General features: G+C 40.3%; 1 protein-coding gene across 2 annotated transcripts in view; it reads right to left on the bottom strand.

The window, feature by feature from the left end:
• The window catches only part of LOC135248277 (neuronal-specific septin-3-like), an 80500-nt gene that overhangs the window by 53433 nt on the left and 12744 nt on the right, over window positions 1-14323 (bottom strand). The window contains exons 1-2 of one of the 2 annotated variants that reach the window (XM_064322729.1): window positions 12876-13133; window positions 2765-4078 (exon numbers count right to left, since the gene is read on the bottom strand). In XM_064322729.1, coding sequence (XP_064178799.1) covers window positions 2765-4078; window positions 12876-12930 — 1369 coding nt within the window. In that variant the 5' untranslated portion in view covers window positions 12931-13133. Of the gene's footprint in view, window positions 1-2764; window positions 4079-12875; window positions 13134-14323 lie in introns of those variants that run through there. The other variant, XM_064322730.1, reaches the window with a different exon arrangement.

Raw genomic sequence — 14323 nt, 5'->3', positions numbered from 1 at the left:
ATAGGTGTGTCATTTGGTGCAGATTGGTCTATATTTCTATAAAAAAAGTGAAAATAAGTTGTGCTTAAAAATTTTAACAGAAGATTCCCACGAGTTAATTACTTTTTTGAGTTTACACTTCAATTTTCTTGCCAAATAAAATGTTGACTGAAACTGCCAGAGCTCAGTTAAAGGTTATGCTGGCCTCATAATATCTGCAAGCAAAACAGAGACTACTGACATAATGTAAGGGAGGGAACAACGACATATGTTACTATAAATCCAAATTCTGATCATATGAACCAGCAGCAGGATTATTACTCCTTCTGGTATCTGTTTTTCAATTCCTTATCACAATAGCCCAATGCAGTTGTGAAATATTGGTTTAAAACTACCTTCATCTTTTTTTCAGTCCACAGCATCAGATAAGCAACATATATTTGGAAGCTTTCCTGGCTACGGCGCCAGTTTAATAAAACAACCTCAACCAACAATACTATACTCTCATAGAATTAACCCTGCCCCTGAAGCATTCTTAATTCCACTATCAAGTGTCCAAAATGGCTGCATTTTTACACTAGCACTTTTCCAAGGCATCTGCAGCGGCATCTGCAGCGCTCAGCTTAAAAACAGACAGCTGCAAATCTGGCCATCATGCTCGACTTTCTGCGCATGAAAAGTCTTTTTTTTTTTTAAATCCTGCCTCATACACCCTGAAATACAGTGAACAGCCCAATCTAAAGAACTTCAACCACAGCCCAATGTGAAATAACATTGGTTTTATATGTGCCACATATTTTCGACTAAAGAGCCTTCAGTCATGATTTCTCTATTCATTCAGAATCTTAATTATGAAGTGCCTGACTCACAAGAGTTCATTATAATGCATTAAAGCTGAATGTAGAGAACACTAACAGCAAAGAAAATTATATTTACATAGCCCTCATGAAAGCTTATGAGGGGTTCAGCATGAAGTAATACAGGCATTTCATCCCACTTCCATTTATTTCCCCTTTTTTCTCTGTTATCTGTATAAACAGGAATAACAGCTTGCCATACACTCCACATGTGGCCCCAGCTGCACTCTGGGTGTGAGATGAGCATTGATCTAAAAATACCATTTAAAAACAGAACAGGTCATAGAGTGTGACACACGGAACCTAAAAAAACAATAACAAAGAGTACTCTGGTGGGACTCGGATGTGGCAGAACTGGTCACCTGCTCGCATAATGTAGTTTTCTCCAATACGAGCCCATCACAGGAAACAGCTGGCCCGAGCTCTGTGAGGAAACAGCACGTTGTGCTGGCAGTCCTGAGGCTGCAGCACTCCAGTGCATCAGGGGTTTATTTGTGTCACAACAGCAGGGACCTGGAGTAGCCCAGGAGTCTTCACAAGTGAACCCCTTGGTGTCAACCAATCCACTTAACATGCATTTGTAACAAGGGGAATTAAAATAGGTATCCACATAACTAACTTTTTCAATATGACAGCAGAAAGCATTCAAACGTGCTCCAAATAATGTCAGAACTCGGCACCTCTGTGATGGAGTATTAAGGTCTCAGGCCACCAACATCTAGCCATGTTGTTGCAGTGAAGAGTAGCAGCAATTGTAGTAAGCCAATGATTTACAAGCCCAAGTTGAGTGATACAACACTCCCAGCAATCTCTGATAAAACCTTGATAAACCACATGCCGCCAAAAATAGCACCCTGTAAACTATGACCCAAGTAATCATGTGTGTCTTTATGTTTACACAGTGGGATGAAAAAATGCATGTTAAACTAGACCATACATTCCATGTCATTTTTTAAACTTGTTACACATAACTGCACTTTCCACCTAACAAAGGGATATTAAGTTTATAAAACATTGTGTCAAGTAATCCCTCAAATTGGGTAAAGAACAACTCACTCTTATTGTTTTATAAATGACTTGCTGGCAGATTTGAGTGGCTAGTTCAGTGAAGTTGAGTCAGTGAAGTGATTGCTGAAACACAAGGAAATCCTTACTGTTCTTTGATAATTATTTCTTTAGGTTGGTAAAAGCAGAAACTCTGTTCCAATAAGTACAGAGAAAGAAGGAGAAAAGAAAACAGAAAGCATATGGACACTACATGGTTGCTCTTGCTGAAATGTACTGTTTACATTTCCAATAAACCAAAGAACTTAAAGTGAGTGATTACTATTTGCTAGATAGGGCTGGACTTTTACAAGCTGCCATTGGGATAGTAATCTGCAATACCTTGAGGTGTTTGAGTTCAATCTGATTTCCACCCATTGAACTCAAAGCACTGACTTTGTCTACACCGCTAACTTGCACCGCCAGCCTTAGACTTATAACAGATCTGGTTGGCTGCAAAGCACAAAATTACCTAGACTAATGGCCATTGGGGATCAAATTACTGAAAGTGCAGCAATGATCAGATCCATTGCATGTTTATAATTGTCAGGAGCCAACAATTGGTCAAAACTATATGCCTGGTATTCGTTAGGTTCTTTCATTATTTGTTTTATTTTTAAGACATATATATATATATATCTGTGATGACAGCATCATGTCAGACAGGAGAACCTCCGAGCAGGCACCTCTATTGCTTCACACTACCTTCTGGTTCAACAAATAGTATGTCTTCATGGTAGAATCTGGCAAATCTTGAGAAAATGTTTCAATCACCATGTCCTTCAACAAAGCTACTTAGGAGAAACCTAATTTTATTGTCTTGTGATAGGCTAATTAATTTACTTTATTTAAAACTTAAATAGACAGATATTCGCAGCTCTTACCCTCTCCCTTCTTGAACATCTGGTGTTGCACTGGTGACACCTCTTTCTCCACCCTGTTGCAATAGTGGTTTTCCATGGGTCTGGGGAATGGCTTTTCAGCTCTTGAGAAGGAGGCAATCCTCTGCAGTATGGACCCCACACTCTCCTTTACCGTTGCCACTTCCTGTTCAGGGTCACTGACGATGCCCATCTGACTGGGCAGAGGGGAGGACACTGGGCTAAGCTGTACCACCTGTGGCTGTGAGGCCAGCTTGAGCTGTGGGGTCTGTGCAGGAGAGAGAGGAACGGGAGACTCACTGACACTAGGGACAGGAATGGATTCAGGGGCAGACATGGACTCTGTATTTTCAATATGCTCATGAGTGGACCCTGTGTCTGTGCTATCCAGGCTGTTAGTCGATAGTGAAGGACTGGCAGAGCTAGAAAGGCTACTCAGTTTGAAGTTAGACCTTGGAGGTGGCATTGGAATGAAGGGAGGAGGTTCCACAGGAGTTTCTTGAGGCTGAGACACTAGACTGTCCAGATCAAGAGGGAATTTGTTGAGACGAACAGACTCCCTCAGTTTAGGGGGTTGGTGGCTAGATGAAAAAGATGGTTCCCTTACAAGACCAGTGGGCTTCGGCTGTTGAGGAGATGAGCCCCAGGAAACTCCAGAGTTTCCGTATCGAAGACCTGGAGAGACTGTGCTCCTGATGGTCCTGTTCTCTGCAATGTGGAGGTCCAGCGATGGCATGGACACATGGTTGACACCAATGGGCTCAGCAGCAATGACTAAGGGTGGCCCAACTTCGGAATGAAACATGTTGCCATGGGAGGAGAACTTCTTCAGTGCAGGACTCCCCAAACGCAGGGCTTTGTACTCACTCATGCCCATTGGGCTCTGGGGAGGGCTGGCATAGGAGCTCATCTTGGAGGAGGCCTGATACTCCAGGCTGGAGGAGGAGCTATGCAGGCTGTCATTATCACTCCCAGGACTGGAGCAAGAGGTGAACCCATTTGGGTTGAATTTGCTCTGGAAAGATGAGACCCTAGTGATTCCTGGACCCATGTTTCCATTGGTTTTGGCTATAGCCATGGTGCCACGATTAAAGGATAAGCTGGTGTTCATTTTATTCTTCATCACTGGACTTGGAGAGGGGTTTGAGCCGATACTGATCCGTGATTGGTAGGATGGGGAAATGTGTGTTGTTTGCCCTCTTCCTTCATTGGTCTTGTTTAAGATGGGGCCAGGGCTGAAAGGTGAACTGAGAGTGGCCGTGGGAGAGAAAGTGGGGATATCGTCCACATCCTCAATGTCGAAGGATCTTTTCAGAGCTGTGAAAAGAAAAGAAACAAACATTAACATTATTAAAGTAAATTGATTTCTTGTTTGTGTTCTAAGTTAAAATATATTTCTCTGTACTGTGAGTAACAAGACATAGATGAAATATTATTCAATATTACAGTCTGGTATTGTGCTGTACATATGACTGATAAGCTGATTTAGACCAGCATCAGCAGACCAGCATGCCATAACTACTCATTTGTTTGGCCCAAGACACAAAAAGTGATTCAGAAAAGATTTCAAGGTACAGAGTATTTGTAACTGAAAATATATTGCTGTGTTTACTGGCATGCTTCAAAGTTCTGCAGTCCTTTGATAATTCCATAATAATAAATCAACCATCATCCTGCAGATATTTTGTAACAGATGCCCTAAGAGATGACCCTTCTCTGTAAATGCTGACAAGACCCACAATTCAGTTCATGTCTGCCAGACATATTGTTAAACTCAAGTTATAATTACAACTCTGTCCATTTCATCTTCCTTTGAGGTCTACATGACATCACAGAAAGATATGTTGTAATCCTATAGCCTAGTCTGTCTCAAAAAAAGACAGTGGTACCTCTATGAGAGCAAATACCAATGTGTTAGAAGACATCTAAAAGCAAGGGCATAATATGCCATGCTGATTGGACAAATATTTTATTTGTTTTGTTAGAACATCCCAACACTGATATGTTGTATTAATGTACAGTAGCTAGGACAATGAATGCACTGGAAGCTATGCCAGGATAGTGCAGGATGATTACAGAGTAACATCAATGTCAGGTCAAAGCTAGACAGTGTGGGACAGAGGCAGAAACATCTTCTTTGCTCTTGGCCACTGACCTCTTCGTAAAGAAGGAGAACTATTGTTTCACATGGGTTGACTCTGCCAGCAGGATGAGGGGGTTGGTAATACACAAAAGATATATTATCAGTATTTTAGCTTATGGAACCTAGGCAGTCTTGAAGTGCAGAGCAACAAGTCGAGGTATATTTGTTCAAACATTGTGCTTGTATGTAATAGATGGTTAATGTTTAAATTAAATGAATACATGCGCAGGCTGACTTCCAGATACAAAGGAATTCAAATTTTTCACCATCAGAATCAATCACTTCATGAAGTGTATGCTCACTGTTAATGTGTTTCTGCATTAATCTATGAACACTCAACAATATTGCATAATAAACATGAGGGCAGGAATTTAAAAAGCAAAAAACAGCCAGAGCCTCGTTATCAGAGGTAATGAATCAGAATATTTATATCCGAATGCCAAATATATACATGATGTAAAACAGGTTTGGATTCACCAGGTTTACTACATCTCTTCATTAGATCTTTTTTCTCTTCTTTTCAGGGTCAGCTTCCTCTTGTTTAGTTCACTTTAATCCTCTGAGCTGTCACACTGATGTTGTAACAGTTATTGGTTCACATCCTGTGTTTGTATGTTATCAGGTGGTCTAGTCCTGTCTCTCAGGGAACTACCGAGAAGGCGATGAATGATCTGAAGAGTTTTTCCCAGAATTTCCTACAATAATGATTGAGGCCAGAATAATAAAGGACAGCAAATGTCACATTCTTGTACTTCACATGCACATCCTTAGCACAAACAGTCTATACTATGGCTCCTGCTTATTTCAAACCTGCATTTCTATACAAACAGGATTGATAAAATATGACTGGAAACAGACAGTGAAGCTGAGGGAGGAGAACATATATGAAGATGATAGAAGCAGAATTTGCATTTGGGAGCCTTTTCCAATCCTAACAATAATTTCACTTCTGGAGTTGGGCTCTTAAAAATGAAAAAAAAAAAAAAAAAGTAAAAAAATAATTCAGAACTCCAGTTCAGATTCTGCTAGCAAAAACAGGAACTTGGGAAACATTTGGAAGAGTGGGGTTCAATACAACAGAGCTAAATAATATGGAATATATATCCCAACACATGCTTTGCACAACTTATTGGGCGCCCGCATTCCGGAACCTAGGAGTAAAATCTACAAGCAAACACAGCCTTTCATCTGTGTACCTTTGGTGGAAATGGCAGCTCTTCCCTCTGAACAAAAGGCCAATTCACAAAAAGGGTGTCTTTGGGGGTTGTGGGCGGATGGGTCGGATTACTGCAGCTTTTGCGCTGACCCGGAATTCCACAACAAGGCAATCAGTGTCCTCAGTGCATCGCTCATCTATGTGTGGAGGTAAGACAGCCCCCATCGCTTTTTGTTATGACAGTCGCAGGTCATTGAAAACTTTGGAACAGGTAGCATGGTGTGAGCCCAGTACTTCTAGCTGACTTCACTCTCATACATGTTTGTACATACCTTTCCAGTGTACAGAAACACAGGAAAGAGCTAAGTAGTTCTGGATCCTTATGAGGCACGATATTTTCTTTGTTTAGTGCTGATCAGTGCTGTTAACATTAACATCACAGAAATAGGATTTTATACATTTCTATTGTTTGTACATTAATTCAACACACACTTTTCCCAGAATTGCTTAAAAGCTAACATTTGTATATATTGCCCATTAATACAACACTCGTTAAATGCTTTGGTCAAGAGTGCAACAGCACCGTGTCCCATCTACGTTTTGAACCAGAAATATGATTTAGTCACCCACTTCTGGGGCTGCTGAGTGGCTCATCTAGCTAAGGTACGGTTTTCGTTCTAGTGCATGGATGAACCCCAATGGCAAATCAAGCCTGTGCCATTGCTAACTGTAGCCCCACAGGGTGACACATTATTGGCAGTAGCGTCATCTAGGGTTGAGTTAGGGAGGGCTCAGCTGGCAGGGATTCACATCTCATCATTCTCTAGCAACCCCCGTTGGTCAATCAGACACCTACAAGTCTTCCTGTTAAATTGGGTATGAAACATATTCCTTTGACTCATCTCTGCTCAAGCCTGACTTGTGAGCTGCAGTGTGATAAAAAAAAGTGCCCCTTGTGTCTGCTCTCTTGAATCATTAGCTGAGAGTCCAGTTACAAATTTGAAGAAAAGGGGGAAAAGGCAAAAAAAAAAAACTCACTACACCACTAGTTCTTTAATCACTACACTACGCCACCACCCTTCACAAATTATAATACATGCATTTTAGTAAATGCGTTACAGCTTATTTTACTTTCAGTTCAAGGGCCATTTCTCATGTATAAATACAGCATTCAGACTGAATAAATCAGACAAAACCTGGTACTATCATTTTGGTAGGGAAGATGACATTATTACAGCTCGTTTAGAGTTACTGGAGAGATGCAGTTATCCCCCTTAGACAAGTATACCCACCTACCTATTTAAATTGCGCAACTGAGCCAAGTCACTTTTATCAAAGTCACAGACACAAGTGTGAACTTGCCCGCCCATACGCTCAAGTTAAAGAAAGGCCGGTGTCAGGCAGCTACTGGCTCCCTTTCAAATTTGCTAAAAAGCATTACTGCCTCAGCTATGCGCACTGACTCTGCTTCCCAAAGAACACTTTCCCACAGAATTTCAGAGCCTTAATCCTCTCGGTTTCACATGGCAGTACACTGCCTTTTGAAAATGATAAAAAATAAAAGAACCTGTTAACCTCTCCCAAATCTCCAATCAGGAAAATTAACACAGTGTATTTACTTATGTACCATTTTTAGAACATCAGACGCTTGGCCTGATGTTTGCTCCAGTTCTACAGGAAGTGTAGTCTATTTTATCCAACTGTTTGTCCATTCTAGCTTCCTTTAATTCATCACAGATAAAAACTGCAATTATCAAGGGCTAGCATTGCTTTTTAGAACTGTAATTACAGTGGTACGTATTAGCACACACAATTTTTGCAGGAAACAACACTCTTGTCACTTAGAAATCTTATGATTCTGGGTTCTGACACTTTTCAACACATAAATGTCAAATGCCAACCACTGGGAAACAATGTAATCCCAAAGCGGTCATTAAGACACAAGCATGGTGACAGGGTCAGCTCACAAGGACATATTGCGTGTTTGGACCTTAGAGGTAGAATAATGAAAGCAATGAAATGTGTTTGTGTTTTCTAATGAGTTTTCCAGACAAAAACATATACAACAAAGCTGATAGATGAAACTGCCTGGACTCATAGGCTACACATCGATGGTCAGCCAGTGATCTGAAGCCCTAGATTTATTGTTCATGGTATACATCACTGAATTAGGGGTTGCAGGGACTGATTTAATCTATCAAGAGCCAAAATCCCAGAGGCAAGCTGGAAAGGAGGCTCCGGGGCTAACACTAGTGAGAGTAGCGCATGCCCCCGTCTGGCAATAAACAACCACCCTCTTAAGACACAACTACTCTCTGGAGTTTTAATGGTGTCATCAGTTACAAATATCAACATCTCATTTGATTTTGTTGCTGAACATGGTAGTGGAGGACAACCGTGAATTCAAACATGGCTTCGCAGCTGCTGTACTTGCAAATGCTAGACAGTCCTTGGTGAACTACCACAGCTCTCCATCCATAGATTACATGAGAGTAGGTATTCTGTCTCCTGAGTGTACAGTCCTGTGGAGCAAGCAAGGACTTGTCCCAGAAGACCTCTCCCCGCTCAGTCCCCGCATTCCACGCTGGTATTTACTGACGGCCCCATCAGCAGCACAGAGAACATCAGGTGTGTGCTGATTACCTGTGGAAACTTCCTCTGTACACAGGCACATCTGGATCCAGAATTCCAAGCTATCTTTTACAGTGCTATTGCTACAGGCACAAGAACACCTCAGCCCCTGCCTGAGGCCTGGAGACCCTCAACCTGACTTCACACCTCAGACTGTCTTTCCAATTGGTCACATTTGATTCTACCAAATAATAGGAAAAGAGAACACAACAGTCGATGGCAGAAACAATGAGTGTATTTAGTTCTGCACTATTTCTTCAAAATACAAACTGGTTAAACTGAAGATGCCCAGCTTTAGTCAGTTACATACTATTTATGCAATGGCTATAGCTTTTAATTCACAGTTTTACTGCTTAATTCCTGTTTGTTTTTTGTGCAGTCAAACAATTTGCCTGCACTGCACTGCAGCCATATTTGGTCTTGTTAGCATTCGTTTCAAATTCAAGCAGTTTTAAAGCCGATTTTGGAAACAGTGTTCCATTTTGACAGTAAAATTCAGACAACAGCCACATAAAGCAAACAGAACCTTGTCTTAGACAAAACAAAAGCAGTAAAAAGTAATGTCCAGGATTTGAGAGAAAGTCCAGATAAATCATGTTTATGGGCCAAAATCCAAACCCTCTTTCCTGTGTGCCACCAGCATGTTTTTGCCCGTTCACATAACATTGTTTTATTTACCCCAAATAACCAAGTAATGAAACCATCACACATACAAATACTACAAACCTTAAATAAACTAACATAATTACAGTGAAAGAAGTTTGGTAGTTCAGTTACAGATCTTAATGATGCAGTTAATGAACTCCATCCCTCCCCCAGTAGCCCACCAATGCTCAGTGCCTACTGGATCAGCTGCCTTCAGTCGGATGCTTTAATGCCAACTGGAATGCAACAGGCAGAAAGAATGTGGCAAAGGGCACGTAACCAAACCCTTTATTTTTATTTTATGCCAGTTGTCAACATGAAAAATGCATCTCTTCTTCTTCCAGTGCTACTAGCGTAACCAAATCACTGGTGTGGCCATTAGGAGAACAGGATTGCATTTCCAAGATCAAGTGAGGCCCCAAACTAAGGTTGCCTTGGATTTCAGAAGGCCAAGTGCTCAGCCCAGCTTCTTTACATCTGCCCCATCCTCAATGCGGTCAGCTATTCTCGTCCCGCCCAAAAAAAAAAAAAAAAACTTTGAGATCGAGAGTTGGCATCCATAGCTTTCACCTGCTCTTGTGCTTCAGTCTAAGCACAGCTTAACTCCATCTTTTTGTCTCAGGGGAACAGCAACAGACCCCTTAATTTTCCTTGCTGGCTAAGAGCAGTTTATATAAATTTATCAGGACACAATGGGTACAAATTTAAAAATAGCATGGCACAGTCACCAGCAACAAAATCATGCATCACCACACAAAACAGTGGCATGAGCCAAGGTCAAAGAGGACTTGTCTTTCACAGCTTTAACAAGGCTTCTGCATATTAATGCATGTCTTTAATGAGGCTTATTGTGGGGTATATATGTTTAAATGAACCACTAGGTATTATTCAAGATTAAACAAAATTAAATGTATGCTTAAAATTATTATTTTTTGCCACATTTTCCCCATTGCAAGAAACTAAATACCATTTGAACTTGATGTATTTTAACTTACCACTGAGAAAAAGCAGAACACTAAACACTACAGGACTGGCACCGCTGCTTTCAAAAGCCATGGAAATCAACAATTGTGTGCTTTCACCCAATTCTATTTGAAGCTGTCACACAAAATCGACCACTTAAATCCATCCTTTTAGTCTTTGGTCACATTATAAGACAGACAGGCAGAAAGAATACTGCAGAAAGTTCATTCCTGACAATTAATGCTGATTCCTCATGGAAAAAGAATGAATAACACAATTCCTTCTGATCACAGGTCACAGTGGATGACATGCCATTTCACTTAAAAGGCAATGCCTGGACGTCAAGGAGGTTTCTGTGCTCAACAGCAGCACAAGGGCTCTTGTGTAATAATGCTCTTTCAAGACAGGACACCATAAAAGATACTTTTTATTTTCATTCTTTCTTTAAGACAAAATATCAAAATATAATTAATTCAGAATAATAGCATGGCTTCTCAGTTTTCTTTCTTGATTTTTCAGTTTTTGGAGTCTGCACTGACCATGAGTACATCTTTGTTTGGTGATACTACTATGTTCTGCTGATAGCTAGCAGGCCAGGCTTGAGGTTGTGCTTGAGGTTGGGTGAAATTTCCTAAACTGCACTTGCAAAGTTAATGATACATTTCAATGGGCTTCTTAAAATGTGGGGGAACACTCTGAGAGCTACAATGGTGTAAAACCTGCATAATCCTGGAAAAGCTGCACATATTTCATACTGCACTCCTTGCCAAGTTTTTTTACTTATGAAATTCACACCTGTGTGACCAGGCAGATTAAATCACAGCGAACAAGTCACTGCTGATCTCTTCTTAATGTGTATATATGTTTGAAAATATCTCATGTAAAGCCTGCTTGCCTTCTTCCAAAATGTATAGAAGGTTGTTACATTGTTGACATTATTCAAAATAGCCATGCAAAGTAGTCTGTAAATATATTTCACTGAGAAAGTTTACATCAATGGACAGAATTGTTAAATTGCTTCAGACACTTTTTTTCTGCCACCATTCCTAGTGGATTCCCCTTCTACCAATTTTCTCAGTATAATTCTCACAAATCTGGTGGCACAATAGCCTGGTGAACTGTCCAGGGAGTATTCCTGCCTCTCGCCCAGTGCATACTGGGATAGGTTCCAGCACCTCCCATGACCCTGACCAGGAATAAGTGGGTACAGATAATGGAAAAAATATCACCACCAACTGGCCTACTAACACCACTTCCAGCAGCAACTTAGAATTTCCCATGAGGTCTCCCATCTCAGCACTAACTAAACCCACACCTACTAAGCCTCAGCCATTTGGCAGGAGTGGGGTGCAGGGTACATGGAGGTATGGTTGCTAACATGAATATAGGATACAATGTAAGCATTTATATTTTATATTTATATTTAAAAAGTGCCACAAATAGCCAGCACCCTGTTCTTGAATGATTGTCTGTTACCTTGTGCCCCTGACAAAGTCAGTCACCATCACTGCCAATTGTGGTCTTTCATGGTAAAATACTATTAAGAGACAATCCACAAATCTTACTCTTATCAATAAGTGTTTGCATGTGGAGAATGAGGAAGGGATTCAAAGTTTGAATATGTCAATGTTTCTCTAGCTAAAATTTTAATCTTCGTGGAGATAAACATGAATGCACTGGATTCTAACAAGAAAAGTATCAGAATATGCCTTCACCTATTAATAGTAGCATATTATGGATTGAACGTTTCCATTCTCATTCTATTTAATTTTGCTGTGACTGACATTCAGTATTTCTCTTCAAGTGCTTAAGTTGATTTGTGGAATAATGCTTAATCTTTTACAGAGCAGATAATATAATACATATTATATTACAGAGGAAGAAAGTCCTTCAACCGAGTACTCTCTGGGGGCCTTTGGGGGAGAGGGTGGGCTCTAACCACTTAAAGTGAATGTTGCGAGTGGGCTCTATTCACCCCAGTCAATGTTGTACACCTATTACTGATTCTCAATTCATCATATCCAGTCTGGAAATTAAAACTTGAGAATACTTAGCGTGGTTGACTTTATCGCCCTTCTTATGCTTTTCCAACTACAGAAAGTATATTTGTAGTTACTGCTGCACGTTTTCATTGCGAATTACAGCCGTTATACAAAGCGCAAACTTTTATTGCTGGTTCATGCTTTTACCTGGCGCTTATATGTTACTTCACTTGAATCAGGACAGCTACAGTTAATGATAATCATTTCGAAGAATGGAAGCGATTATTCAAATGTATGCGAAACTAACTTAAATCCATGTACTACAGAATAATTATTTTTAAAGTTGGTTTGAGGGAAATGCGATGCGATTGAAGAGGATTTTTTTTATATCTCACAACGCTAAAACGACTTCAGAAGTCTTGTACAAAGTTTCCCTTTGTTAGATCATTGGTTGTTCCAAATGTTTCAAATACATATCTACTGATCAGTACCTACGGTTTTATACTGACCAAAATGATGTAGGCTACTGCAGAAGAAGCTGGATAGCCAAAGATTGTAGTAACAAAGGTAACGGTAGCGGGAGTATCGACCTACCTTCAAAGTCGGACAATATCCCCTCAAGATGGTCATTCACAGAAAAGTCTGACATCCTGACTGTTTTGGTCCCAGTAAACTCTGGCTAGGCAAGATACACAACAAAATAAACGCACTTTTATTTCTAAATAATAAAACCAAACTAAAATACCTCTAGCCAGACATGAAAAGAATCGAAAGAATTTACAGCCTTTATTTTTAAAAATCTCAAATCCACTCAATATCTGACCGCACAACCGCACCGTCTTACACTGGTTTCATCACGATTGGAACTCAGTAAGAACAAATGGGTTTCTGATAAGCCTCCTCCCCTTCGGAAACCCCGAAAAGACCATCCCTTCGAGCAGATTGGCTGGATCACGCTTCACCTACCCGCACTTCGCTAAATCCATAGGTACTCCCCTGCGACCCCGCCTCTTTTTTCTTGCGAAGTTTGACACCTTTGAATGGGTGGTCTGTTGGAGGAGTTCATATTCGGCCGCAATTTCCTGCAAAACTCGTACATTTATATATTGCATATAGTATATGAATTACACTGACTTATGCTCAATGTTCTAAACTATCCGTAGATGTAGAAGGTCTTTCTTTACATAAAGAAAGCATCACTTAAGGGCTGAAGATGGAAACTGGCAAAGTGGTCATTTTAATACAGGCATGCACTAAATTCCAATACATGCCTATGCAATTGAACAGAACACTGGTTGTGTGTTTTTGTTTGGCATTCTCTTTGCAAAGCATAAGAGAACAGTGTCTCACTGTACTCAACTGGTGCACCATTGTGATTCGCTTAACTTCACTTAAAATGTGATCTAAATCACAGCTTATATGGTCGGTCCAGGTGCTGTAAACACATCTATGTAAGAAAAGGGTGGTGGTTCATGCAGAGGTTTTAATCACAGGAGCTGGGGGAATGGTTTGTTTTTATGCGGTTCTGCCCACATAGTTGCCCTAAAAGAAGGCACGATACGATATAGGGCTAGGCAAAGGCCACTGCATGTCTACTGCCATCTAGGCTTGGAGTACTCCCTCCCTGATTCCTATCAGTCATTTCCTGCGCTGCAGCCAACCCTTCCTCTAGTTTCCTGTTTCTTTTAACCAGTTCCTGATTTAAAAAAATAATAATAATAAAACCAATATTTTCAGGCTGGGAGTGTGCAGGCTATATATTGAAATATTTGGACTATTGTGCGAGAAAATGCTTTTCAGTCAATATCGTGTGTACTGTCACATCAGAGGTAATCCATTATTTCCAGTATTTTATCAAAATCACACATTTGTCAAATAAAACTCTGAAATAAATAAAAATAGCATGACTGTGTATATATGCACATTTTTAAATGGAACTTATTGGATGATTTCCAATAACAGATGCACTGATTAAAGATGCATCATGCATTGATCAATGTTTAATATTTGAATTTATCCTTTTTGTGTCCATCTGTTGTAAA

The sequence above is a fragment of the Anguilla rostrata genome, chromosome 2, assembly GCF_018555375.3.
Source record: "Anguilla rostrata isolate EN2019 chromosome 2, ASM1855537v3, whole genome shotgun sequence".
NCBI classification, from domain to species: Eukaryota; Metazoa; Chordata; class Actinopteri; order Anguilliformes; family Anguillidae; genus Anguilla; species Anguilla rostrata.
Note: the sequence above shows the minus strand (reverse complement) of the source record. Positions and strands in the feature narration are given on the sequence as shown.